This window comes from Phalaenopsis equestris, unplaced genomic scaffold (genome assembly GCF_001263595.1).
Source record: "Phalaenopsis equestris unplaced genomic scaffold, ASM126359v1 Scaffold000372, whole genome shotgun sequence".
Classification (NCBI taxonomy): Eukaryota; Viridiplantae; Streptophyta; class Magnoliopsida; order Asparagales; family Orchidaceae; genus Phalaenopsis; species Phalaenopsis equestris.
The window spans coordinates 820101-846760 of record NW_018164814.1 but is presented as its reverse complement, the minus strand read 5'-3'; the positions used below and the strand labels follow the sequence as shown (position 1 = coordinate 846760).

At 34.7% G+C, this 26660-nt stretch overlaps 3 protein-coding genes across 4 annotated transcripts; 1 reads left to right on the top strand and 2 right to left on the bottom strand.

The window, feature by feature from the left end:
• Positions 1-1176: 1176 nt before the first annotated feature.
• Positions 1177-6573, bottom strand: LOC110026453 (probable serine/threonine-protein kinase PBL3). Its single transcript, XM_020727393.1, has 6 exons — positions 6224-6573; positions 4620-4942; positions 4384-4519; positions 3586-3722; positions 3378-3501; positions 1177-1708 (listed from the first exon to the last, which is right to left on the bottom strand). The coding sequence occupies exons 1-6, from the start codon at positions 6282-6284 to the stop codon at positions 1356-1358; spliced, it is 1134 nt and encodes a 377-aa protein (XP_020583052.1). The 5' UTR covers positions 6285-6573; the 3' UTR covers positions 1177-1355.
• Positions 6574-14737: 8164 nt separating this feature from the next.
• On the top strand, positions 14738-20018 carry LOC110026493 (CO(2)-response secreted protease-like). Of its 2 annotated transcripts, none has more exons than XM_020727446.1 (11): positions 14738-15000; positions 15105-15205; positions 15321-15418; positions 15515-15667; positions 15793-15904; positions 16011-16566; positions 16855-16955; positions 17123-17365; positions 17451-17565; positions 17891-18104; positions 19304-20018. In XM_020727446.1, exons 1-11 carry the CDS (start codon positions 14899-14901, stop codon positions 19858-19860), a joined length of 2352 nt encoding a protein of 783 aa, XP_020583105.1. In that variant the 5' UTR covers positions 14738-14898; the 3' UTR covers positions 19861-20018. The 2 variants fall into 2 exon arrangements, with proteins under 2 accessions (XP_020583105.1, XP_020583106.1); XM_020727447.1 differs by having other exon boundaries at positions 18894-19376.
• A 4724-nt stretch (positions 20019-24742) lies between these two features.
• On the bottom strand, positions 24743-26422 carry LOC110026402 (pentatricopeptide repeat-containing protein At3g07290, mitochondrial-like). The gene has a single exon (XM_020727322.1). It carries the CDS (start codon positions 26420-26422, stop codon positions 24743-24745), a length of 1680 nt encoding a protein of 559 aa, XP_020582981.1.
• Between the last annotated feature and the right edge of the window lie 238 nt (positions 26423-26660).

Sequence of the window (26660 nt, the reverse complement as noted above, 5' to 3'; positions counted from 1 at the left end):
TAAATATCAATAATACTAAAAATAAATAAATCCTATTAAGTAAATATAAGTATAGATTATATATTTGCATCTTCTATCCATAGTCAATTTTAGTAAATTAAGCCTAATTTTTTAATTTTTTTAAAAAATTATATTTATTTTTCTTATTGAATTACATATTTTCCTTTAAATTAATTTCTCAAACTACACTTATCTCGATGGATCCCATAATATCTTCGCAGGAGATCTTCCTTCATCATGTTACTTCATTTTGAATCGATGCATCCCCGTGAGATCAACAAACAACATCTTTTTGATGCGCATAAATAAAATATCATTGCTTCATATTTTAATTTAGAATTATACTTGACCTATTTAAGAGCCAAACCTTATATATTAAAATTTCACATATTGCATTAATAAAAATATTAGTATTATATTATTATAACATTAATGTAGTATTTAATACACCATTTCACTCAACTTTGATTCTTCAAATTCAATATTCATTCAATACATCAAAATCTTGTCCATAACATCGTGATTCAGTTGGCCGTTGCCTTGCCCGCATAAAATGGACTTTGTCGTGAGTTTTGATATTTGACCAAGCATTTTGAAAATGGATAGATCTGTAATATTCAATTTTTAGTATCATAATTATCTGAAAATTACAACCATTCTAAATAATATGTAATATTAAATATATTTTATATTGCACAATTAAACATATATTTTAAGCAATTTAATATAACTAATAATTATAATCATTGATTAAAATATGTTATATATTTAATAGACTTTACACTCAAAATTAAATATTATTAAGTCTCAAATTTAACTCAAATTAGAATCAAAATTAAAAATCTACAACTTTGAATGGGACATTTAGAGAGGTATTCACATATCTCACCCCTAAAACTTTATGTTTGCAAATATATTATTATAATTAGAAAATAGCTCATTTTGAATATATCAACAATTCATTTAAATGATGCATTTTGAATTTAGATCCACCCCCAATTTATCCCAATAAGCAACACTTTCTCAAACATATTTCACTAAACTTCATAATATTTTGGTTTTTACAAAAACAATTCCATGTTAACAACTGAAAAAACAAGCAAGAAAAGCTGCAATTTCTTATTCTAAAAATAATTAAAAAGAAAAATTCAAAAATAAACATAAAAAGATCATCTCTAGAGTTCAAAATTTCTGTACAAAAACCATTACTCCATTAAACCATCATTTCCACAAAAGTAAAATATAGCAAAATGACATTTTTTTTTTCCCCAACTCAATCAATTTCCTCCATGTTTCTGTACAATCATACAGCCCAGAGAAGTTGCAGAGAGCTTCAACAAGTTATGAGTCCCACACTATCTTCCTTCTCTTGAAAAAATTTGGTTTTTGGTTGGTTCCTTCGACGGTATTCGAAGCTCCTCGAGCGCGGGAAGAACCTCGTTCATGTTCGGCCGATTTCTCGGATCATCATCCAGGCATTGCAAGGCAAGTGCGGCTATCGTCTGAGCTCCTTTCTTCGAATAACGACCTTCGAGCCTCGTGTCCATGATCCGCAGCATTCTCCTCTTGTCGTCGAGAAAGGGTTTCGCCCACTCGACGAGGGTGTCTTCGGCGGATCCTCGCTCATCGTCCAGAGCTCGCCTTCCGGAAAGCAGTTCTAACAACACGACTCCGAAGCTGTATACATCACTCTTTACAGATAGGTGACCTGCCATAGAAGAAAGTTCACCGTTACACTTACGCTGTTATGTTTTAGCTGTTAAAAATTAAAAAAAATTTTCAGTTATAATTCTATTATGATTATAAAAAACGGATTTTTGTCAAATGAAGACTGATTTTTACTGGTTTTTGCGACAGCAATACAGTCAAAAAGTTGTCTCAGGTAAATGGAGGATCTGCCAAGAAAGCTACTAAAGAAGTATTTATAAAAGGTGGCATTTACATGCATACCAGCCAATTCTTATGTAAAATTGAAGTTTAAGGGTTAGATATGTAAATTATCCTTTATATAATTTTAGATATGCTTGGGGTAGTTTTCTCACTGTTTTACTTTTCCAACAGCTCCTGCTTTTCAGAAATTTCAATGAAGAGCAGCTGTATTTTAATAAAGGTTATATGTCACAATATAGATAATTATTTCCTCCACAATAACATTACAATCATCTTTACCAAACGGGCCCTTCATTCTAAAGGCAAATTTTCTTTGTAAATAAATTTCCACTAAATGCAAATCAGCTGGCACCTGCTTCATGGCAACATTCTAAAATCACAATAATGATAAAAAAAAAAAAAAAGCTTAACCAAACGGATCCTAAATGCTTTTACGTTTGATGCACAACGCTGTTGATTGAAGTTTTTATGTCAACGCTCATCCATAAGAAAAAGATGCTATTGATTTTAAATGCATGAATTAGAAAGTTCTATAATGGCAAGCAAAAATTTGATTAGTCAAAAGCCAAACAATTGTGGCGACCATGCTAATGAAATGATTGACTTTATTGCTCAATAAAGAAGCAGATAATTAAGGATGATATCACAGCTTTAATTTCCGTTGAAGAAAAAGCTTGAGCTGTTGAAAATGGCCGGCTTCCAAATGAAAAACACTTTTATAATTCAAAAAATAATCATTTTCAATACATAAGTCACTTTTATGACAAAATGCATTCAAGGTTAAGCTATGGAGGTTCATTTTTGCAGTATGAAAAAAAATGTGTTATACATACAGTCGCAGGCGACGCATCGTTAAGGGGCGTTCTAAAAATTTTTCTAAAAATTTTATTGCATTCTCACCAGTCTAATCTTTTTAATAAAGAGGAAAGAGCCTTTTTCTATCAATTATCGACAAATAACTATGGTGGAATCTATAGCGGTAGCTAGGCTTGTCCAAAAAGCTCATCATTCGCGTACAACTCATGTTGAGTACACTGAGTAGCTTGTAGTCAATTGATTCGTTAATCACGCCAACCGAACGTAAAATAATTTTTTGAACTTAATTTAAAAATGACAAAACATGAACAAACTTAGTTCGATTATATTTGACTTGTTTTAGCTCAAATCAACTAAATAATTAATTTATAACATTATTACCTTATTTTTTATGCTTTACTTAAAAAAAATTAATTTTTTTAATTATTAAATCATTTGAGCTAATTTCAAGCCGAATGCAAACTAAATCGAATCAAGCCTATTTCGGACATGTTATTTATGAGCATTTTGAACAAAAAAATTCATACGAGCGGAACACAAACAAATATTACAAACTTTCTATGTTTTTATATGTTGATTTCTTTTCTATGTCTATTCTTTTTGGTCATCTATGTTTGATTTAGAGTTCGTTGTAACCTTGAATGATAAAGTGATTGAGAGTTTGATTTAACCTGTGGCGACATATTCGGGCGCAGCATAACCTCTGGTTCCCACCACCCTAGTTGAAACATGAGTCTTGTCTCCAGTAGGACCATTCCTCGCTAAGCCAAAATCCGCGAGTTTAGCATTGAAATCCTGCAAACAACTCGCTTGTAAGGGACTATAAACTCGGGAAAAAGAATCCAACTAGTAATAATTATGGCAACATAATAAACATACCGAGTCGAGTAGAATATTCGATGCCTTCAAATCTCGATATATCACTTGTGTCTCCAAGCCATGCAGAAAAGATAATCCATGAGCAACATCAATTGCAATGTTAACCCGCATCACCCATGATATCTGCTGAGCCCCTCCTGCAAGAAAGAAAAAAAAATCAAGAAAGCAAATCAATAAACTGAACTATGCTTACAAATGATCTTACTCAATTAGAAAACTTTGAATATTTTTTTATTTAATTTAATGAGACAATAAGGAGCACATGAAGCATTAATCTGAGGTTTTGTTGTGAAACAGAATTCAAAGCAGTAGTAGTTCAGAATAACTCCTTCAAATAGTCTAGAATGCATAAACCCATGGCTGCTTGTACAGTAAAAATTACCATAGAAATGTGCAAAAATTACAATAGAAATGTGCAAAAAAAGGGGCGTTGACAACATATCGCACAATTCTTATACACTTACATATCTAATATCTAAACTTTCATATTTACATGCACAACACTCAAATATTTAAGATCACATAGAAAATACCACTATTATTAACTTTTTAAAAGTGAATTATGCCTTTTTCATGCATCAGTTTATAGCATCAAAGTGTTATGAGTGTAAATATCAAATTTTAGTTGTCATATATGTAAGTACATAAGAATTGTGTGTTATGTATGTAAATTTCCCAACAAAATTTCAATTGATAAGAGACAACCTTGACAGGGATGTAATAAAAGCATATTTTTATGCTACCAAATTAAAAAACAAAAATGTAATTACTGAAAGAGAGATGGAGAAAGAATCAAACTTTTAAAGAGGTGGTTCTCCAAGCTCCCTCTCTGCATGTATTCATAGACAAGAAGTTTATTGTCAGACTCTGAGCAGTAACCAATGAGCTTCACCAGATTTTTATGACGAAGCTGGCCAAGATATGTCACTTCTGCCTGTAAGTTCAACAATTGAGGAAATTTATACCTTAATAATGTAAAAAAGGTGAAAACAAAAGCCCAATTATGACAAAAAGATGCACATTTGGAAACATACAAGCCATTCTTTGTGGCCTTGAAAGCTTTCCCGTTTAAGTTTCTTGATAGCGACAACAATGCCAACTCCAGGTTTTGTGGGAGCGAATGAGTTTTCATCAATCCAACCTTTAAAAACTATTCCAAATCCTCCTTCGCCAAGATAAGAATCTGAACGAAAGTTCTTAGTTGCGGCTTTCAGTTCATTCAAGGAGAACGACTTTAGGCTCGCTGAAGGTGATGATTTATCACTTTTGAACGATGGAAAAGAGCTAGGCATGGTATTTGTGGTTGTTTTGGTTGAAGCCGTTGAGCTGGAAGTATTACTGCATTGCAGTGAATTTTCTGGAAAAAAAATGACAATTTTTATTTGGAATTAGGTATAATTAATTCCTGGAAAGAATAAGGCGAAAATATTACAGATTTTCTCACAACTGAAATGGGACAAACAAATGCAGATGTGCAAAAACAAGGTTTTATGCCTATAATATTCTATGAGGCAAAGGAAAAGATATTAATATTTCAAAACATTTTGGTTACCGAAGTTTCTCAAAATTACAACTTGCAACCATCAAAAGTTACTTCTAGCACAGTTGTTCAAGGACTAGTTTGGTTCATGAACAAAGCAGTCTATTATAGTTTGATTGATATGATGCATTTTAGAGAACACCGAATTTCACATATTTGAATTTATGGAAGATTTAACTAGTGTTAGGATTAAAAAGCAAACACTGTTTCACAATTTTCTATTTAAATATAAAGTAGGGAGCACCATCATAAAGTAGTTTCCTTTTATATGTTTTATATAACAAAAGATCAGAAAAGAATGAAAATCTGAATTGTACATTTTTATTTCCCTTTTTTTATATCTGGTGTATGAGAGAATTTTAAAGGACTTATCACCGAATTTATTAAATCCAACCAAAAGGCAAGATTTGGGAGATCTAAGGATTCACAGATTTACTAAATCCAATTTTGACTTAGATTCAGCCTAAATCCCGGATTTATTGAATCCTGGAGTTCGGTTGATTTATGAATTTACTAAATCCTACTTGCAGACAAACAGCCCCTTAAAGATGGCAATGCATATCAACCTAAAATTATACAATTTATACCACATGCCTATCTTCCTCATCCTCCAAAACCTTCCAAATAAAGAACTTTACACATGTAACTTGATACAACTCAATAGATCACAAATCAGCAATAAGAAATCAATCCATCCTACCAATGTTTCAGACCATATTCTGAATAAAAATCCCTTAATTTAGCTGAACAATAAGCTGAAAGAGGCAATTATATGGATAGAAGGTCTCCCAAGTAGCTTTCACCATAATCTACAACAATTGACTTTCATTCAACTTATTTAAACAGCTCTGTTGAGAGCAGCTAATCTTCTAGCAAATCTAGAAAGTTTTGAGTTTTGAAACATAAAACCATAGAACGATAAGAATAAAGGCGGAAGCAAAGATAAGAAAGATTCCTTCAAACTCAAAAAGAAAGAAAAGCAAAACCAAGTCCTAAAAAGTAACCGAATCTCGAATCCTACTAAAGCATTCAACAAAATCACACCTTTAATCCATTTCCAACATATAACAGAGAAAAAAATTGAAAAAAAAAACTTACTCGAAGTAAAGGGTGAAGAAGAGTTGGCGCATTTGGCCGATTTACCGGCGCAGTTTCCCATCGGCGGCGCCACCGCTCTGTTGCAGAGGAACCCATCAACCCCAAACAAGTATAAAAGAAGAAGGAAATTATGAACGGCTGAAATGGGAGGGAGCCCTCTTTTTTGACTGCGGAAATCAGTCAAAAGGCTGGATGCTGAATCCACCACCACGGCGACCTTCAGATAAGAGACGGCGAGAAATTTAGGGCACCGGGATCAATCCCTGGCCCAGCGAAGATGTAAAATACTGGAGACTAGGTCAATTCCCCAGCGCGCAAGTTTGGAACGCCATGACCAACCGAGCGGATGAATTAAAAGTGGGATTTTTAAATCAAAAAGTTGAATGTGACCGTCGATTTGTAATAAAGTCTACATTTTTGTATTTATTAAGTGATGTGTGTAACATGGATTTTAACCAATTGATTATAAGTTTTATCAATCTCAAAGCTAGTTCAATAACTTTTTTATATAAATTTTTTAGCGTGTTTAAAAGTTCTTCTGAAGGATATGTTATAATGTTATGAGCATAGTTTAAAGCAAAATTAAGGTGGCAAACTATGGTTTTTTTATCATGGAATTAGAGGCAACTCAAATGTGTTATCAAATTGTAATAGATGGATTTCAATTCTAATGCACCGATCAAGGCTAGCAAGGATAATCCTTTTGAGAAGTACAAAACTATTGTCAGTCATAGAGTACGAGCATTTATCTTAGCTTTGCACAAAAATCTAATATAGAAAGAGTGAAATAAAAAACATAAAAAATCACATGAGATTTTTATATGGAGAACCCGAAGCCTGGCACTGGCAAAATGATTTTACTTTGTAGATATCTTTTATAAAACTTTGTCTGTCCTTTAAGTAGAAGAAGACAATTCTATAAGAGTTAGGGTTGTTAGATTGAAGTTTGCAAGAGAAGAGATACAACATATTTGAGAATTGATAATAGAGAACCGATTAATCTGGTTTGAATGTTGGAGATCTGATGGCAACATCATCGAATGTGATCTAATGACAACGTCTCCGATCGGGGAACGATGGTTCGGTAGTGGATGCAACCACGTAATGGATCCAATGACAACAATGATTGTTGGGTGACAGTTGTCTGACAATAAAAATGGTAGCTAAACAACGATGGTCTAATGATGGTGATCAGACAACGATGATTAGATTGTGGGGATGACTCAGTGAAGATGGTCCAGTGACAATAGCTATGATTATTTAGTAGCGGTTCGACGATGATGTTAAGTGACGGTGGCAACTAGACAATAAAGATCAAGAGGTAGTTGCAACTGGTCAATGGTAGTTCGACTCAGGAGGTTTGGTAACTGCAATAGCAATTGGCCAATAATGGTCTGATGGCAACTACAATAATCTGATGGTGGTGGCAGCTATGGCAATCAGATGATGATGGTCTGACAATATTGATTCAACTACGCATGTACAGACTTGGTGAATTTACCTAATATTTACTTTGAAAGAATTTTTTTATTCAACAATTACAACTATGTCAATAGAGAGAGAGAGAGAGAGACCTATATAGTTATTCTTATATCATCAAATAAATAATAAATAAAAATATTTTTTTTCTCATCACATCACTTAACTATATAACAAAATATAATATATGCTCTAATTATAGTTAAATCTCTCCTTACAAAATATGAACACTATTATGATTGTAAAAAATAAAAAATCTATTGTAACACACATATCTAAGATCAGCCCACAAAAAGGAATAAGCTGAGCGCCAACAAAATATCACAAAAAGAAAAATAAGCTCCCAAAAAATTCACATATCATATTATGAAATACGTGTAAAAGCTAACTCAAACATTATCAGTCGCTGTATTTTAAAAATAATTGTATGACTATTTTTTAACATGATTTCAAAGACAAATAAATATAAAAATAAATAAAATTTAGATTTTATTTTAAAATATTTCATATTTTGTTCACTTCTCACACCTTAATTTTTTTTTTTTAATATTTTCTCTTATTATGGACAAATAAATAATCATATAACTGCACATACCTTCATAACTATACTTAAATTCACATAAAATACAACCATTTGTCAACATCAATGCTTGTAATCGACACTGAACTAAGTCATTGCACATGTTTTACCGTCACGTTTATGTCTATCATCATACGTAAGGATGATCTGCATTGTTAAGCGGACATTAAAATCAATCATTGCAAATAATATTAACAGCTACTATCACCAGCAAAGTTGATAAACGATGTCATGATCATTGCCCACAGTCACCAATAAGGTAGATGTATATCGATGCATATCATTGCCAATAAAATAAATACAAGCCATTTACTACAATGACAATGTACGTTATTGCCAATAATGCAGATCCATATCATCAACAATTAGGTCGATGTGCATTCAATTACTAATTAAATTAATATATACAACAATGCTAATGTAAATGATCATTGATGCCAACAAAATTGTTGTGTACCATTGTAAATTAAAGTTGTTGATATTTGTTTTCCTCCATAACAGCTATGCACACTTTTGATGGTTGAATTGACATCTATTGAAACACATCGATGTCCTTCAATGTTGTCAAAGTCGCCATTTGCCATCGGCACTAGCAGTGGCCGACACTAATAAGTTTTTCTGCCTTTTCAACAAAATCAGGGCATGATGTCATCATCAACTAGGACGTTGATGATGCCACTAACACTAATGTCCAATGTCGACATCAAAGTTTATACTCGCATTCTTGGTTATTGATATCCTGTCCATATATCAAATCAAACCCGCTAACCCACGGTTAGTTCACATATCAGTTTGGGATAAGTTAAGTCATATCTACTAGCCCGCAAATCTAGTCTGTGAGTTAGCTCAATTAAGGCCCACCCACACACCATCTCGTCGATAATTTGCTTCGGGCCCACGCTAGCTCATAACACTGAAGCTACGTATCAACTCGCCTAAAAGCTAGACCTGATACCGGCCTCATAGCCAACTCAAGTCCTACCCATGGCTAGTTCGATATCCACAAGTTCCACAAACCAGTTGGAGCATTATAGAAAACATGGTAGCATCATTAAGCCACCAGGAGCATTATAGCTCTGCCTGTGCCATTAAGATATATGTCTCAGAATCTTGGCCTATTTCTTTAAATTTTTCCTTCTTATTCCCACTATTTCTCTTCTAATTTCTAATTTTCTTAATCATTTTAATGCAACAATTATTTAAATCCAAATCATCTTATCTTTTAATAGCAAATTATTTAACTTTTAAGCTGTTTGTGGTAAAAAAATGATTAATTAGTCAAACTCACGTTTAAAATAATGATTTATTAGTCTAAGATTCAACTGGTTTGCACTCCAAGCTCTCAGTATACGAAGTCGTTGAGAAAAATATTGGTTCAGCATTTTTCTGATAAAAAGGTTGAATGGAATGAGTCTCAGATAAGTTAAATCTGTTTTAAAATAAGCGCAATAATATAATTAATTAATTAAAATTTATATTATTGTCAACTAGTCAAAAGAGAAAACCGTCACAAGAATAATATGTTGAGGCCCCACTCGTCGATATGTCATCTGTCTTGTGCTGGTTGGAGGATTGGTCTACCTTGCTGGCATGGTAGACGGACTTGCTGGACTCACCTAGCAGACTGATCAATCATATTTAATCTGTTGAGCTTGCTTCAACAATAATGTAACCAACATAATTGACAAAATGCAAAAGTCACAACCGACAGCAATATTTGACATATATCGTATCATCATTTATGAGCTACCTGACATCCATGTTGTAAACTTTTTATCGAGATATGGTGAACAGATTTTTGATACCATGTCTCATATTTTAATATTTTTGAAACATATATAAATAGAGATCATCTCTCTTTTTTTTTATTTTCTCTCTTGTTTTAGCTTGTTCGAGGGATATCACGTGGTAACTCTCTCACGTTCTCTTTTGTTTCTTCTCTCATTCTTTCTTGCTCATTAAATCATCTTCTCCACTCTTCCGAAGAATGATCATTATAAGAACATATAGTTTAGGCGTAGAGAGCACGTCCATCCTCTTCCTTCAACGTTCTTATACAAGTTTTCTCAGATTGTGTGAACTCACGAATAATACCGGACCTAACATCCCAAAAGAATTCAACAATTATATATTTTTTTATATAATTTATTAGAGTACTACCAAAGCAAAAATATTTGGAAAATTTCGGGTGACTGAAATCAACAATAATAAAAAATGATTTTATAAACATGGAATTAAATAAATGCCAATTGAAAAGCAAAACGATTGTTTATATTTACGCTATAATGTAAATAGTGGAGGAATATAATTTTTCAATGAGAGACAATGAATCAATTTACCTCAAATTTTAATTACAGCAACAAATTTTCTATAATATACATAATTATTGATGCATGCTAGAAAATTTGCGACATTACAGTGATGAATTGTTTTTTTAACATTGCATGAAAATCCAACACACATTCAAATAGAAGTAAGCAATCAAAAGCGATGCCAAAAGATTTTATGTGAAAAACTTTGGAAAGGGAAAAAATCACGAGGCCTAGCCTAGATGAAATGATCCACCATATAATTTTGAGTAGAAAAGTCCACTTGAGTTAGAGAAGATAGAGCTACAGAGATGATCATTGTAAATATACAACAGTGGTTCATCGATAATAGTTGTAGTCTGTCTGTAATCAATATAGTTCTCGATGATAGTATGTTGCAAGGGTCATAGTTGATTGCTATGAAGGCAGCTCGTCGTACATGTTATAGATCGTGGTTGTAGCGCCAGTTTGTTATATAGACAATAGTTGAAAGTCATGGTAATAGTTGGTCATGTGGACTGCAAATTGTGGCTTCAGAAGCGTTGGTGGGCCATAAAAGCCGTAGTAGAAAGTTATAGAAGTTGTGAGTCACGTAGGTTGTAGTTGGTCATATGGGCCATAGTGGTGAGTGGCGACGACGTTCGTAAGCCGCAAAAACTGGAGTTGGAAGTTGCACGAGCTGTCAACTATGTAGGTCGTAGTTGGTTACGTAGGTTGTAGAGGTGAGTTGTGATGTCGTTCGTAGGTCGTAGAGGCCGTAGTCGAGAGATACATGATCTTTGAACCACGTAGGTCATAATTGACTAAGTAAGCCATAACAATAAGATGTGATGATGTCTGAAAGCCACAAAGCCCGAAGTTGTGAGCTGCAAGAACTGTGAATCACATAGGTCAAAGAGGAGAGTTGTGATGACATTCGTTGGCCGTAGAGACTGGAGTCAAGAGTTGCAAGAGCCATGAACCGCATAAACTGTAGTGGCGAGCTGTGATGAAATTTGTAAGCCATGGGGGTCGGAGTTGAAAACTGCACGAGCTGGGAATTACGTTGGTTGTAGTTCGTCACATAAGTCGTAGCGGCGAGCTGTGAAGATGTTTGTAAGCCGTGAGGGTTGGAGTCAAGAGTTGTGCAAGCAATGAACCACATAGGCTGCAGTTGGTCATATATGATGTAGTGGCGAGCTGTGACGAATTTCGTAGGTCGCGGGGGCCGAGTCGGGTGCTACACGAAGGGAGCTTTGAGAGTCTGGAGAAAGTCACCAACTTTGGGGTGTATTGTTATGTCGTCTTCGCAAGATATTGTCCCACTGTAAGTGGAGTGTGTCATTACTTTGCAATGTATGCCGAGATCTCGCAGTGCACGTTGTGAATTCACAAGGGAATGAGCTGCAATGAGCAAGTGACCGTTGATGATGATCGACGATGGCTAGCGGGGGTGACTGGAGCTGGTTTAAACTAGCGTTTGAGTTGGTCAGAAGCGACAACAACAAAAGTGGGTAGGCGACAACGGCGATGACCGACTATGATCAGAGTTGGATGAAGGTGGTGGCTGTTGCAACCATCGAAGGTCGTGGCAACAAGAGTTGGCGGGCGGTGTTGACTTGTGATTGCTGGAGCGAGAGGCTGACAATGGCAACCGCGGTTGGCGGCTGCAGGTGAAGGAGGTCGATGGTGGGCGATGATAGTCAGATCTGCGATGTAGGATGCAGAGCAACAACTCCCCTTTCTATAAGATCTAGATTTGCTTTTGTAGCAAGGTCTATGTCCCCCTTCAAGAGGGGCTTGGGGCTCTGTTTATAGAGCTCAAATTGCAAATAAGGTAGGAATTCAAAATACTCTTGATCGAACGACTCGAAGTGATCCCCTTGATTATACGGTGTTTGATAGACATTGTACTACCTTAACGATGCTCGAATGGAGCGATTTGGGCTCGTTTTATTCGTCTCACAGAGACGCTCAATTTGACTATAAGTATCTCATATTCAAAAACCATTTAATCTTCAAATTAAGTTTGAAAAGCTTCCATAAGTAGTTAAATTGTTTTTTATGGGCTTAATTCAACTTAGGTTTTCCTACCGTTAGGTTCATCTCGTCGAGCCGGTCTATGACTGCAAGTTTGCTAGAATCGAACTTTTGACTGACTTTGAATCAAAGTTTGAACGCTTCTTGCTAGAAAATTTTGCCTCGAATCCATGCTATATCTCAGGATTCATGCCAAATGAAGAAGAAAATTTGTGGATGACGTATCAACTATAAAAAGAAAGATTTCCATATATACCACTCAATTCCTATGTATTTACATATCCAACACCTAAACTTTAATTTTTTTCCATATATACAATTGTATAAATGTAAAAAAGCAAAGTTTAAGTGTTAAATCCGTAAATCCTGAGAAATTGAGAGTGTTTATTTAAACGCCCCATAAAAATTTAATATAGAAGTTCTCATATTTGGAAGCGTTTAATTGCTTGAATATACTATTTAAACTCTTCACGAGAAATTTAAACCCATTAACTATTTAATACCATAATGACATCCATTTTCTCTCAATTTAATACCACTTGCACTTCTAGAAACCAATCAATGCATTGACATTTTTTCAATAACAAATTCATCTGAAAAAGAAAGAATTCTGCTCATTTCGTTGATTAATTGCAGCTGCAAACATCAGTCCATATCATGAGCAACCAACTCTGACAACCATTTACTGATAAAATATTACCGACTTCACCACAATCCATGAATTGAATTGATCAGCTAAGATACCTTTGTGTTTTTGTGCTGCAGATATTCTTTGCTTCCAAGTTCAGATTTCATCTGCATCACATGCAACAACCCCACAAAGAAAGCTAAGTGAGAGATGCCATCCTCCTGACCTTTGTGACCAAGCAAGGTATAAAGTTTATATAAGAAACATTCCATTTAATAAAAATAAATAAAAATAATAGTTAACTTCTCGAATAAATTTAGGAGCGGTTTGATTTGCTGAAAAGAGAATGCAGAGTAAAAGTAAATCAACGTAATTGAAATATAGTGTGTTTGGAATGCTTTACAATAAACGCAAGAAAAATGCTAAAAAAAAATTTAAGCTCGGTTTATAAATGAGCTAAGCATGTACGAACTTTTGTTCGATCATATCTGACTTATTTTGGCTCGAATTAATAAAGTATATGTTACTCAATAGTATTGTTGACACCTTGCAAAGTCCCAGGATACCTTTTACTTTGATCATGTCTTGGATCATGAGTTTCAGCATCTATGCTCATCTTTCTCAAAGAAAGTTCCATGAAGTGAACATCTTTTGAGAAGGAGAAACAATATTAAATGAATGAAATAAAATAGAGAGAGAGAGAGAGAGGGATTACGAGAATAAATTACATTAGAAAGAGCACATGCAATTATGCCAAGAGGAACTACTAAGCAAACAAGACTAAAGAATATCCATTAGACTGCAATGTAAATAGTATATTTGCAAGGGATTTGTTTGTCAATTAAGAATACTGATCAATTAATTGATTCCTCTCAATAAGATGGTTACTATTGATTAATTGATTTAATCTATTCGTAAGTATAATAATAAAGAGATAAACCGTATACACAAATCAATAAACACAGAGAACTGCATGAAAAATCAAGAGAAGGAAGTCACAGTGGAGAATAGCAGCTCTCATAAAATGCCACAGACACTAGCAGAAAAAAATATTGTTTATATAGGCATGTACAAAGCTTTAATAAAACCTTTCCTACACACAAAAAGGTTTGTACCACGAGGCTTACCACATCCCGTACCCCCGTGGGGATATATGGTGGTAGCAAAGGGATTGGGTCACAATCTATTGTTGTCTCACATGTCACAATACGGTTTCTTCGATCCGAACCTAATATAATTCGTGTCACAAACTCCAACACTATAGTTTCTATCTCATTAATGTATTGTCCTCTTAAGTGATGATGGAAAGGAAGAGGAAGAGAGGAAATCACCATTCTAAAATCTTACTCACAATACTATCCAACAAAAGGGCTAGATTTGGATAGATTAATTCCTGAATCCAACAAAAACAAAAACCTATAAGAATTTTTATTCTATATCTCGAATAAAGACACAAAAGCTCTGTGGCACCTTCTTCAATTCCTCTATTTACTGTTCATAATGTAAAAGACAAGCTTGAAACACCAAAAGTTGATGACACTCTGAAAGGCCAATTCTTTTGAATTTTGATCTAAATAAAAAGATCCAGGAGACAGCCTACAAATGTCCCCTCAAGCAGTGCCAACTTCTACCATCTAAACTAGGTTAATCTACATCAATAATGGATAATAAACAGTTATCATCCATGAGAGAGCACCTTCTTCAATTCAGCTTCCTAATCATAGCCTCTCTTCTTGTTCGTGCCACATCGGAGATCCCAAAGGTAGGGAGATCACAAGTTGAACAAAACAGTATTGAATTCAATCATACCATGGATTTCTCCTGCTTATTTCATCAAATTATCACACATTTCGATCGAACAAGCAGGCATATATCGTCTACATGGGGAGCACTGGAACTGAAAGATCTGCAAATCCAAGAGAAATGAAAGCAGCACAGCTACGATTGCTATCATCCATCATTCCAAGGCATTATTTTTCTAGCAGAAACTTCTATTTGTCTTCTACAATTTCAAGGAATTGATATTAAAAAAGATTACCCTATATAGATTATCTTTTTTTTGACACTCCTGCCCTTTTCCAGTGAGGATGAAGAAAGGATAAACCTGATTCAAAGTTACAGCCATGCAATCAATGGATTCTCAGCAATGCTTACAAAACAGGAAGCCAATATTTTGTCAAGTATTGTCACCATTTTTCACTTCTTACACCAATCACATGATCATTCAAAACAATCATTTTCTAGAGCAAAGATTAAAATTTCACTCTGGAAAACAGGTCGTGATGAAGTGGTAGCTGTGTTCCGTGATCGAAATCTTCAACTGCATACAACACGTTCTTGGGATTTTCTCGAGGCCGAATCTGGACTGGGATCAGAAAGAGCGCACCGTAGAGCAACCAATGATGTAATAATTGGAATTATAGATACAGGTATGGCTCCCTTACTCTTTTCTGATTTACCATTTCTACATAAAAATGCCAGCTTGTGTTCAATGTTACATAAAGCAAATGGCTAAGACTTTAAATTGTTACTAATCTTATTTCATAACTCGAAGGAATCTGGCCGGAGTCACCTAGTTTTGATGATGAAGGAATGACTTCAATTCCATCTAGGTGGAAAGGAACTTGTATCGAAGGGTTCGACTTCAAAAGGTCAAATTGTAACAGGTAAATAAGTCAAACAGTGGCCTTCAAAGTGATCTAAAACTATAATTTTCCGTTATTTTACAAGGATGAAATTTAACAAGCTATTGCTATCTTACTTGCATAATAGAAAGTTGATTGGAGCAAGATATTACAGTGGTCAGCTTGACTCGATTCCTTTTTCATCAAGAAGCGGAAACCATACGCATAGCATCGCCTTTACCGGATCTCCGAGAGACACAGTAGGTCATGGTACACACACTGCCTCCACCGCGGCTGGCTCCACAGTCGCCAATGCTAGCTACTATGGGTTAGCGAGAGGAATGGCGAAAGGTGGCACCCCAATGAGTCGACTCGCCGTGTACAAGACTTGCTCGCTTGGAGGTTGTGCCAGCTCGTCTGTACTAAAGGCCATTGATGATGCCATTAGTGATGGAGTCGACATAATCTCGATATCCCTCGGGATGAGCTCGGTGTTCCAGTCAGACTTTCTCAGTGATCCCATAGCCATTGGAGCCTTCCATGCCAACCAGAAAGGAATAATGGTGGTTTGTTCTGGCGGCAATGATGGACCGGACCCCTTCACTGTGGTGAATACAGCTCCATGGATATTAACTGTTGCAGCTTCTAGCATTGATAGGAGTTTTCAGTCCACCATTGTTCTAGGCAATGCAGAAGTTTTAGAGGTATTGCACGATACATCATATTGTTTGGTTTTCTGAGTAATTTGATCATAGTTAGTAAAATGCAGTGAACTGAGAGCAAAGCACGTGGATCAATAACGGAAATAACTGTGCTTACAGAGCTTAAAATTTTTAGCACAATTGACATGATTATTTTCAATCGAAGTTGAAATTGAAAACGTTTGCATAACTGGCAAATCTTTTCATTAGCATGATCATAATAGTACTCACAATGTAATTAAATGGAAAGAGTAACTTTTCTTTGGTAAACTTACATGTTATTCATCCCAGGGAGTTGCCATAAATTTTTCAAACCACACTCGATCAGAATCATACCCTCTCATCTTCGGCGGCGATGCTGCGGGAGAGTTTACTCCGGTATCAGAAGCAAGGTATCTCTCCAATATTTTTCCATCTTCAACTAAAGTTTCCCAATCATCACAAAATTCAAGTGTTATATCATTGAACTTAAGTTAATTCTGAACAAAATGGTCCTTGTTTATAAGGATTCATAATTGCATGAAGTTCTCATTTCTCCACCATGGTTTTCGAATCGCAGTAACTGCTACCCTGGTTCACTGGACATGAAAAAAACAGCAGGGAAGATAATTATATGTGTAGATAGTGATCCATCATTAACAAGACGAGTGAAAAAATTGGTTGCTGAAGATGCTGGAGCTAAAGGACTAATCCTTATTGATGAGGACGAGAAAGGGATCCCTTTCGACTCCGGCAGCTTTGCCTTCTCAGAAATTGGTAATAAGGCCGGAGCTCAGATCCTCCGGTACATGAAGTCTAGCAAGTAAAGCGACAAAAAGTTTAAACTTGATGATCTTTACAAATTTCAGTAATCTCCTATACTTGACAATAGTAAGATATAATCATAGGTTTCCTGCTGCCATCATTCTTCCTACGATCAATGTGGACCAGATTACACCAGCACCTGTTGTTGCCTACTTCTCCTCCCGAGGGCCAGGAGGGCTAACCGAGTCAATTTTGAAGGTTAAAATACTTGAACTAAAACTTGCTCCAAATTTTGAGTTAAGTTCTTTGTAAGTACTTTTGCCATTGACATTGTTGCAGAGGAAAGTGTCAAAATAGTCCTTTGACTATTGACATGGGCCATTTTAATCCTAGTCTATAAAAGTGTCAAAACAATCCTCATACTCTTTTAATATGAGCCAAACCTGTCCCTAGAAAGGACTATTTTCGCCCATTAAAAGTGTCCAGGGGACTAAATTGACACTTATGAGACTAAAAGGCTCCCTCCAAAGAGCCATGGGACCATTTTGACACTTTATTCCATTATTGTTGTTCATGTTAACAGCCAGATGTAATGGCTCCGGGAGTTAGCATTTTGGCAGCCTCCATACCAATAGAAAACAGGGAAACCACACCGCAGGGAAAGAAACCTTCGAGTTTTGCAATAAAATCAGGTACTTCCATGGCCTGCCCGCATGTTGCAGGTGCAGCAGCTTTTGTTAGGTCTGTGCATCCAAGGTGGAGCCCCTCTATGATTAGATCAGCTCTCATGACCACAGGTAAATAAATTCCGTTGGTAAATTAGATATAAATAATCAATGAACCTAAGAAAGATTTACATACATACCAAAAATTTCAACAGATTGACATATCTAATGACTAAAATTTAACTTCTAGTTTATAGTATTTACATATTTCATATCACAACAAAAAAATCACTATTACTAACTCTTAAAATGCGAAATATGCCTTTTCATGAATAGGCCAAGTGGTTTTAGTTTATGGATGAGCCATGGCAGTTACCATTCTAACCCCTCCTCAAGCACAAAGTTCATTTTACTTTGCAAGCATCAACTAAATAAATGATAACTTTGTGCAAAAAAATAATGTGCCAATTTTTATCATATTTTCAAAAACAAAACAAAGGATAGAGACACCCGGATGCCAAGTCAAATGCAAGCAACAACATTTTCATGATTCATAAGTGATAGTATGGCAGGAAAATAGAGCTCATGAAATGATCTCAAAATGCTACTTTTAATTTCAGCCTTATTCTTCCATAAACAAAATGCATATAACAATATTGTGAAAAAATTCAATAATTGCAAGGATGAGCATTTTCCTCATATTATCAAAAAAAAAAAAGGTAAATCCAAAGGCTTCAACAAAAAGCTTGAATTTCTCAATAAAAACAAAATGTAATGTGATTGTAAAGAAAGTATCTAATCAAGCACAATGTTCAATGTAAATTCTTGGATCTCAAAGCATTTAGAGGTTATATTAAAGAGCAAATATCCTTGAAATTTGATAAATTTACTGTAAAAAATAGACACATGCTCCCTCCTCAGGTCACCATTCAAACACAATCAAGAAGACACATTTAGCCAGTTAACTGATTCCTTGGCACCCACTCCCCACAAGCAGCACAGATGTGGTCTCTTCTTGTGAACTGCATCCATCTACATCCAAATTCGTCAAAGTTCAAACAACATCTACATTGATTGATTTGCAAGTCATTAGTGGCATTGGATTACTCTTGGAAATACAAATATTTCCCCTAAAATGATGGTCTGCAACCATTTTTGATGGCCCAAACCCACCGTAAACCACTTTTTACAATTACTATGGCTCCTACAAGCCTTTGATTAGCAAGACATTTGAAGCTTAAAAACCACAAGTGCTTATTGTTACTATATGTCAAAAATCAAAGGGAGAAACCAACTCGTACCAATACTAATCATACTTGTCCTCATGCCAGCAAAGACGACAAATAATCTCGGAAGGACTTTAACAACTAGCTCAGGAGCAAATGCCACCTATCATGATATGGGGGCAGGAGAAATTAGCCCGTTGAGCGCTTTAAGCCCAGGGCTTGTTTTTGAGACGGGAACAAACGATTATTTGTATTTCCTCTGTTACTACGGATACAAAAACGAGGTCATCAGATCAATTTTTGGCATTAAGAAGTTTGATTGTCCACCAAACCCATCGACTGACCTCATCTCAGAGCTCAATTATCCATCCATCTCTGTAGCGATGCTCAACAGAAGATATGGTGGGGTGAGGACTGTGCATAGGAGTGTGATCAATGTTGGACCGGCAAACAGCACATATGTGGTGCAGCTGGAAGCCCTCAATGGACTTGAGGTGAAGGTCTGGCCTGAGAGGCTCTTCTTTGAGAGGAGAGGGATGAAAGCTTCATACCAAGTTACTTTTGATGCAAAAAACGCAGGCAAGGGATATTGTTTTGGTTCATTGACTTGGTCGGATGGCGCTCACTTGGTTCGAACCGTTTTTGCCGTTAATGTAGTTTGATTTTGATCTGCAAGGTTTCTACCTATCTAATAACAAAAACAGTATAACATGAAGTCATAAAATTTGTTGTTTGGTTGTCGTTTGTAGTTTTTTTCCTATTTCCTTTTACCTCAAATGCTTTCAGCAACAATTTTTTGCAAATATGTGATCTTGTAATGGGGCAGGTATCAAAACTTATCTTAAGTATCAATAATATAATTTTGATTTCTCTTACAGTTTATATGGATGTAAAATATCATAGCTTATGAAATAATTTCATTAATGTACATGAAAATTTAAATATGATGGAAGACAAGGCAAGAAAGTTCTGAGCATACATAATATGTATTCAGGTGTCCAAAATCAAATCCGGGTTCCAATACAAAACGTGACCATGAAGTACATACAAGCATAGAACAAAGTAAGGTATGTTAACAAAGGGCTTGTTTTTTCAAATTTTTAATATCTTCAGTATAAAATGAAGAGTTAATACCATAAGTTGTATAAGGCAAAAGGATTTTTCCAAAACAGGCACAAGGAAGTGATGTCTAGGGTCTCATTCAATGGATCAAAACCAACTTAGCTCTCTCAATTATAGATCCTACAAAAATAAGGAAGCAAAGAAAAATATAATGTTAGCAAAGTTCTTACTAAATGGGAACCCTCTTTATTTATCTTGCTTCTTATCAATATCAAATGCCAACCAAGAGAAACACAAAAATATTAAACAATAAGGGCCAATTTAGGATTATTTTTTGCTTCTATTTTCTCTCTCTCTCTCTCTTTTTAAAAGCAAAACATGTTTGTTAAGTATATTTTCTACATATTATTTGTTTAATAAATCATCTTTTTTTAAAAAAACTCAAAATAACTTTTAATTATTTTAGATTTTTAAAAACAATCACGTTATATTTTAATACACCAAACATATTTCATTTCAAATCAAAATATAAATAGAATAATAGAAAATTAAAATTAAAAATGATCCCAAACCGTCCCTAAATTAAGAGAAAATATTTAAGGCAAAAAAAATTTAAAAAGTTGCTTTAATATTCCATCTAATGTTGCCATAACCAGTAAATCAAGAACTCTATTACTAGGACAACCAATCATATATAAATCCAACCTAACACAGGGCATGGGCATCCAATGATAAAAAACAACAAGCTAAAAGGGAACCCAGCAATAAGAACATAGAAGAAATAAATAGACACCAAAATGAAAAGAACAAATTAAATTACAAGAAAATTAAATAATAAAAGCTATGATTATCATGAATAATTACAAAACAGCATGCAAAAAATGCAAAGAATGTTCAACAAATGAACAAGATATTACAAATAACCATCATCTGCTAGAAATTTGTACCAAGATAGCGATGGGAATGTGAACAGCATCCAAAAGGTCATAATATGAAACAGATTGCTGTTTAAACTATTATAATATGAGTCCATAAAAGAAAATTAAAATTATAGGAAAAGAAATAAACTTTTAGGTAATAAGTATTATTCATTTACAAGCATTCAGGATCACCTTGAGTTTCGATGATAAACTTTTATCACTATATGCTAATTAGAGATAGAAACTTAATGGGTATAAAGTGATGTGAATCTACAATTCTATCAACTTTTCCAGTAGAAAATATTCAAGTTAAGGGCTTTTTTGGGTTCAATTTTGTGTTATCTTGCTTCCTTAGTTTTTAAAAACAAGTTTGTATGATGTGTTTTAACATGTTTTTTTTTTTTTAATCTAAAATAAAATAAATATATTTTTGAAAGCACACAAAATCACTTTTCAAAGACAATAATATCTTAATTAAACATACCGAACATGTATTGTTTGAAATCAAATCAAAACAAAACAAAACAAAATAAAAATAAACATGATACCAAACAGCCCCTAAGCTAAAAAGTTTGAATGTTTAATATTTAATTATTTTTTATAATTAAAAGTTCATGTACAAGCCAAGTATGTTACCCTGTCATGAAAGTTTTGATTTAAAGTTTGGATCTCTATCATACTATCAACAAAAAAATTTTCTGTGTTAGGCGTCAATAAGGTTTCTATGTTATTTTTTGCAATAACAAGTCTCGACAAAATTCCTTTATTCAATTTTAAAACATAGATCAGAGTTGATCATAAGGTTTCACTTCATGCGACTTACTGTGTTTGATCAGTTTTCTCAATTTCTTCCATAAAGTTCATCTTCTACAAATCTATTTTACGAGTTCAATGGCTCTATTTTAACTTCTATGGACCACCTATGTGGGACTTCTCCTTTTTTAAAAAAAAAATTAAATTTTACAACTCATCAATAAATCCTCTACTTTTAGTTATGCCATTTTTCTGAAAATTTCAAGTTTTACAGCCCCAAAGTTTCTTCATTTTTGAGATATTATGGCTTTGGGCTTGACACAAATAACACAATAGGAATTCATAAAAAACTTGGGATTTAACACCAATGGAAGATACTACCATCATGATTAAACCATATCCTTAAGATTTGATAGAAAGAAGGTCCATCAGCAATTAATACATTAGAATTGGGAAGGTTTTTAAGAAGATGACAAAGCGGAAGGCCAAGTAAATAATAATAAAAAAAATCCACAGACGTGCAGGTGTTGCATCAAATGTTAGTGGTTGCTTCGAGGTAAGTGAATGCAATGAAAAGATCCATAAATAATAGATAATGAGATAATGAATTTACTAAGATTTCGTGCTCATTTTCAAATTTTTGCTCTTTCTTTTTCCTTATACAACAAACTTTTCATTATTGGATTGAAAGGGTGATTGTATTATGTTATAATTGACATTATTTTGATTTTGATCAAGAATGTGATTTTCATAACACCCATGTGGCTTTTTTGCCCCATAATTACTAGTATAAAGCTATCAACCTGTAATATTTGAAATAATATCCATCATCTTTAACATCATCGAACGAAATAAATAATTGTCTAGAACTAATAGTTTATTTTAAGCAATTTTCTATCACATCAAATTTCCCTATCTCATATTAGATATGCATTACGACCCATAAGCCCAAAGACATTGTATAGAATAAATCATTGTGGTTCATTTATTTAGGGTTCGTTTGGGATCACGTTTGATTTTTGCCTTTTACTTTTATTTTATTTTATTTTGTTTAATTTTTTTTAATAAAAAAAAATGAAAAAAAACACACAAAACAAACATGTTTTTAAAATATAAGCAAAAAAAAAACCAAAAAATAAAAAACAAAAGTGATTCCAAAGAAGCTCTTAAAGTTTATTAGATTTGATATCTCTAACTAGACATATAGAAATACAAGATATGCAGCAAAATAGTGAAAATCGGTAGAAAATTGAAAGAAACAAGGGAAAAGAAACTAAAACGTCAAATCTTCAAGTTATTGAATTCTTCAAGACATTGATATGTTAAAACCTCACAACAAATAAAACTACAAATCCAAAATAAGGGATACAAAAATCACTAAATTTATCTTGACATCAATAATCAATTATGAAAAACTATACATAAAATATTGTCGTAACAAGGGTGCCAAAAGATATAAATGTGGAAGAGTCCCAATGAATAAAAATGAAATGCCACAAACAAAATATAGAAGAAGAAAACTATAAAGAAAGGCGCCAAGATTTAAGTGGTTATGTTTTAACCATGCTTAAATTCATAGGATGTGAGTGAAAATTCAATCTACACATGATGTTCCACAAAAATAGCGTGTAAATTGAAAGAAAATTCATATCCTTTCGCATAACCAAGTGCGCTCACACAAACTAAGAAGAAGCTCCACAATTTATCTGACCGAAAAAAAAAAAGAAACCCTAATATGAAGCCTTCACACCAGCACTAAGGAAATTTCTAAATCCTCCCAAGGAACCCTACCTATGTGCATGCAGTGGGGAATGAGAGAGATCTTAAAGATAACATGAAACTCTAAATTGCAAGCATATGTAGTGGAAGTCTTTTATCATCACTCTGCCTAATATTTCAAGTAAGAGGAGGCAAAAAGATTTACGTAAAATTTGAAGGAGTTCAAGCTTCCATAATATACAAGATTACAAGAGAATTTAATAGTAAAATTTTCAAAACATATACTTTTTCCCAAATCTATTGGCGTGGCCACCACCAACACCAAGTTTCCACCACTAACTAAAGGATAGATCTATCTTAAAGTTATCGCACTACTCACAGCATCAATCTCTAGAAATAAAGCTCCTCGGTATGACATCTTGAATCATGCTCTAACTTTGAAGATTTCCACGCATTTGAATTGCGATGAAAAATAGTATATTGTCTATTCAGCGCACACAAAATAAGATATGACATTGATGCCAAGTTGTATGAGGATTCTCAGTTTAAAAAACATGTGAAAATCATGATTTCTCATTTTTCCTAATTCAATCGTATTCAATCATAGGGGTAAAATAGGGCAAAATGCTGAGTTGATTTAACATGTCCTATATACAAGAAGGAAATAAAAACCTAATTAAAGATGGAATCAGTTACGAATATAGTGAGTGTAAGGGTGCTGCAATTCTAATTTATGCCATGTTAGTTTTGTGCTCAACTTTCACATTTGGCCGCTTCAACACCCATATCTATAGTCCAATAGCTGTCAAGCTAAAACATACATTTAGGATTTTCATGATTCAAGAAGTAGGACACTTTAGTTTTGTGTTGACTAAAATAAGAGCTGGATAAAGAATAACATTAGAATATTTACATAAACTAGATTAGAACTTTAACAAAAGCCATAATGCTCAAACTTCTCTGCAATAAAATATCAAATAAATGTATTATATTTCAAAAGAACTAATTGTTTAGCACAAAATTATACAATTCTCTGCTCATCTCTGCTCACAAATCCAACATTCTTAAAACAGGGAGCACATAAAATTACTTAGTTGGACTCATCATCTTCCTGGCATATTCTAGGGAAGACACCATTGCCATTAATTGATGACAAAGACTCAAATAGAACTTCCCACTGAGCATAAGAAACAAAGACACCATTCTCGATCATATAATTCAAATATTCCTGTGCTTCTTTTGACCTCCCGCAAAAATGCAAATTTCTAACAAGGACACCATAAAGATCAACACTTGCTGCAAACTTCTCTCTCCTCATCTCTTCAAAAATGCCGGTTGCCTTCTCCACCATTCCCATTCGTACAAGAACATGAATCATAATTGCATAAGTAGACCTATCAGGCCTCAAGAATGGACATAAAGTACCCAACTTTATGCCTTCAAAGATAGCCATTGCATTATCAATTCTCCCACCTTCCCAATATGACTTCATTATCAAGTTCCAAACCCATGCAGTTAGAACATATCCCTCATTCACAACTTCACAAGCAAGCTCATAGCCATCATCAACTCTGTCAATATTGCAGAGATTTGCAATAACTGTGGCAGCGAGATCCCCAGCAGAAGCATCCCCTCTCTTCCTCTCAACTCTGAAGAATCTGATAGCCTCTTCATGCCGACCAGCACTGAAAAGAGCATTTACAAAGGACTTCATCACACAAACTCCTGGCACTAAGTATTTCCTCATGGCTTCTTGCAGCAAATTCTCTGCCTCCTCCAGCCTCCCATATCTGCACAAGGATCGAAAATAAGCTTCAAATGCCATTGTCTCAGATATCACACCTGAAAACCTTAGCTGAAATATGATCCTTCTGCCAGATTTGACATTAGTACCAAGACTGGAACTATGTTTTCTATCACTCTTTGACACTTTATCAAACAGCTTACGTGCCTCTCTAAATTTTCCAACTTTACACAAGCAGCGAACAAAATCCTCATAGACTAACAAATCCAATCCACAAGCCCGCATACAAAGCATATCTCTCAGCACCGAATCAGCCGAACACAAATCCCCAATTCTACAGAAGCTCCTAAACACAGTGTAGTAACTCAATTCATCAACTTCCAAGGACCTCTCTACCATCCCCCTCAATACCTCTCGGGCCAAACCAGGATTAGGATTCTTCTTCAAACACAGCGCGGCAATCAGCGCGGTGCAGGCATTGCGGCTTAGCGCCCACTGATTCGACAAAAGCCGCCGGCAAACGGGCTCTAAATCCAACGCATCATCAGACCGCGAGCTAACATAGAACACGAATCTCTCCGTAACGGCACAGTTGGAGTGTCCAGATACCTCACTCCACGCGCACTCCACATCACGGATGGGGTTTCGAGGCAGCAGGCATTGGAGGACGATGCTGTAGAGGAAAAAGGTGGGAATTTGATCTCTTTGCTTGAGGGACGACATCAGGGTTTTGGCTCTTGCGAGCTTATTAGACCGGGAGAGGCCACGAAGGACGAGGAGAGATGCTGTGGAGTCGAGGAAATGGGATTGGGTTAGGATGGAATCGACAAAAGATAGGATTTTGGGGTTGTTTGGAGTTTTGGAGAGGTTGGAGAAGAGGGCGAGAAGGTGCGCAGTGAATTCGGTGTAGGAAGGGATGGTCGTCAAGTGGAGCGAGCGGTGGGAAGCGGTGGATGTGGGAGAGAAAGAGGGGAAAGGAGGAAAATAAGAGAGCGACCATCGGAAAAAGGTTGCGCGCGGTCTCATTTCAAATGCACCGCAAGTTTGATGATTTTCTAATTTTTTGCTTTAAGGGCTGTTGATGATTTCTTGGTTAAAATCTCAAAAATTGTTTGCTGTGATTATTAATAAATTCACTTAAATCTCATGAAATTATTTGATTGTTTTTTTTAAATGTGTTAATATGAATTCAACTAAATTGTTCATTTTTTTATTATTGTTGTGTGCTCTTAAATTTGTGGCGATAGAGTGATGAATTAAGGTC

What these genes read in the sequence shown, in the direction of transcription:
- LOC110026453 (XM_020727393.1), bottom strand. Translation starts at nt 6,284, where the DNA reads ATGGGAAACTGCGCCGGTAAATCGGCCAAATGCGCCAACTCTTCTTCA. An exon ending in CGAATATTCTACTCGACTCG is followed by an intron (nt 3,502 to 3,585) that starts GTATGTTTATTA and finishes AGTTGTTTGCAG; the next exon opens with GATTTCAATGCTAAACTCGC. An exon ending in GCCCGAATATGTCGCCACAG is followed by an intron (nt 1,709 to 3,377) that starts GTTAAATCAAAC and finishes CTTCTATGGCAG; the next exon opens with GTCACCTATCTGTAAAGAGT.
- LOC110026493 (XM_020727446.1), top strand. Translation starts at nt 14,899, where the DNA reads ATGGATAATAAACAGTTATCATCCATGAGAGAGCACCTTCTTCAATTC. An exon ending in GCAATGCAGAAGTTTTAGAG is followed by an intron (nt 16,567 to 16,854) that starts GTATTGCACGAT and finishes TATTCATCCCAG; the next exon opens with GGAGTTGCCATAAATTTTTC. An exon ending in TAACCGAGTCAATTTTGAAG is followed by an intron (nt 17,566 to 17,890) that starts GTTAAAATACTT and finishes TCATGTTAACAG; the next exon opens with CCAGATGTAATGGCTCCGGG.
- LOC110026402 (XM_020727322.1), bottom strand. Translation starts at nt 26,422, where the DNA reads ATGAGACCGCGCGCAACCTTTTTCCGATGGTCGCTCTCTTATTTTCCT.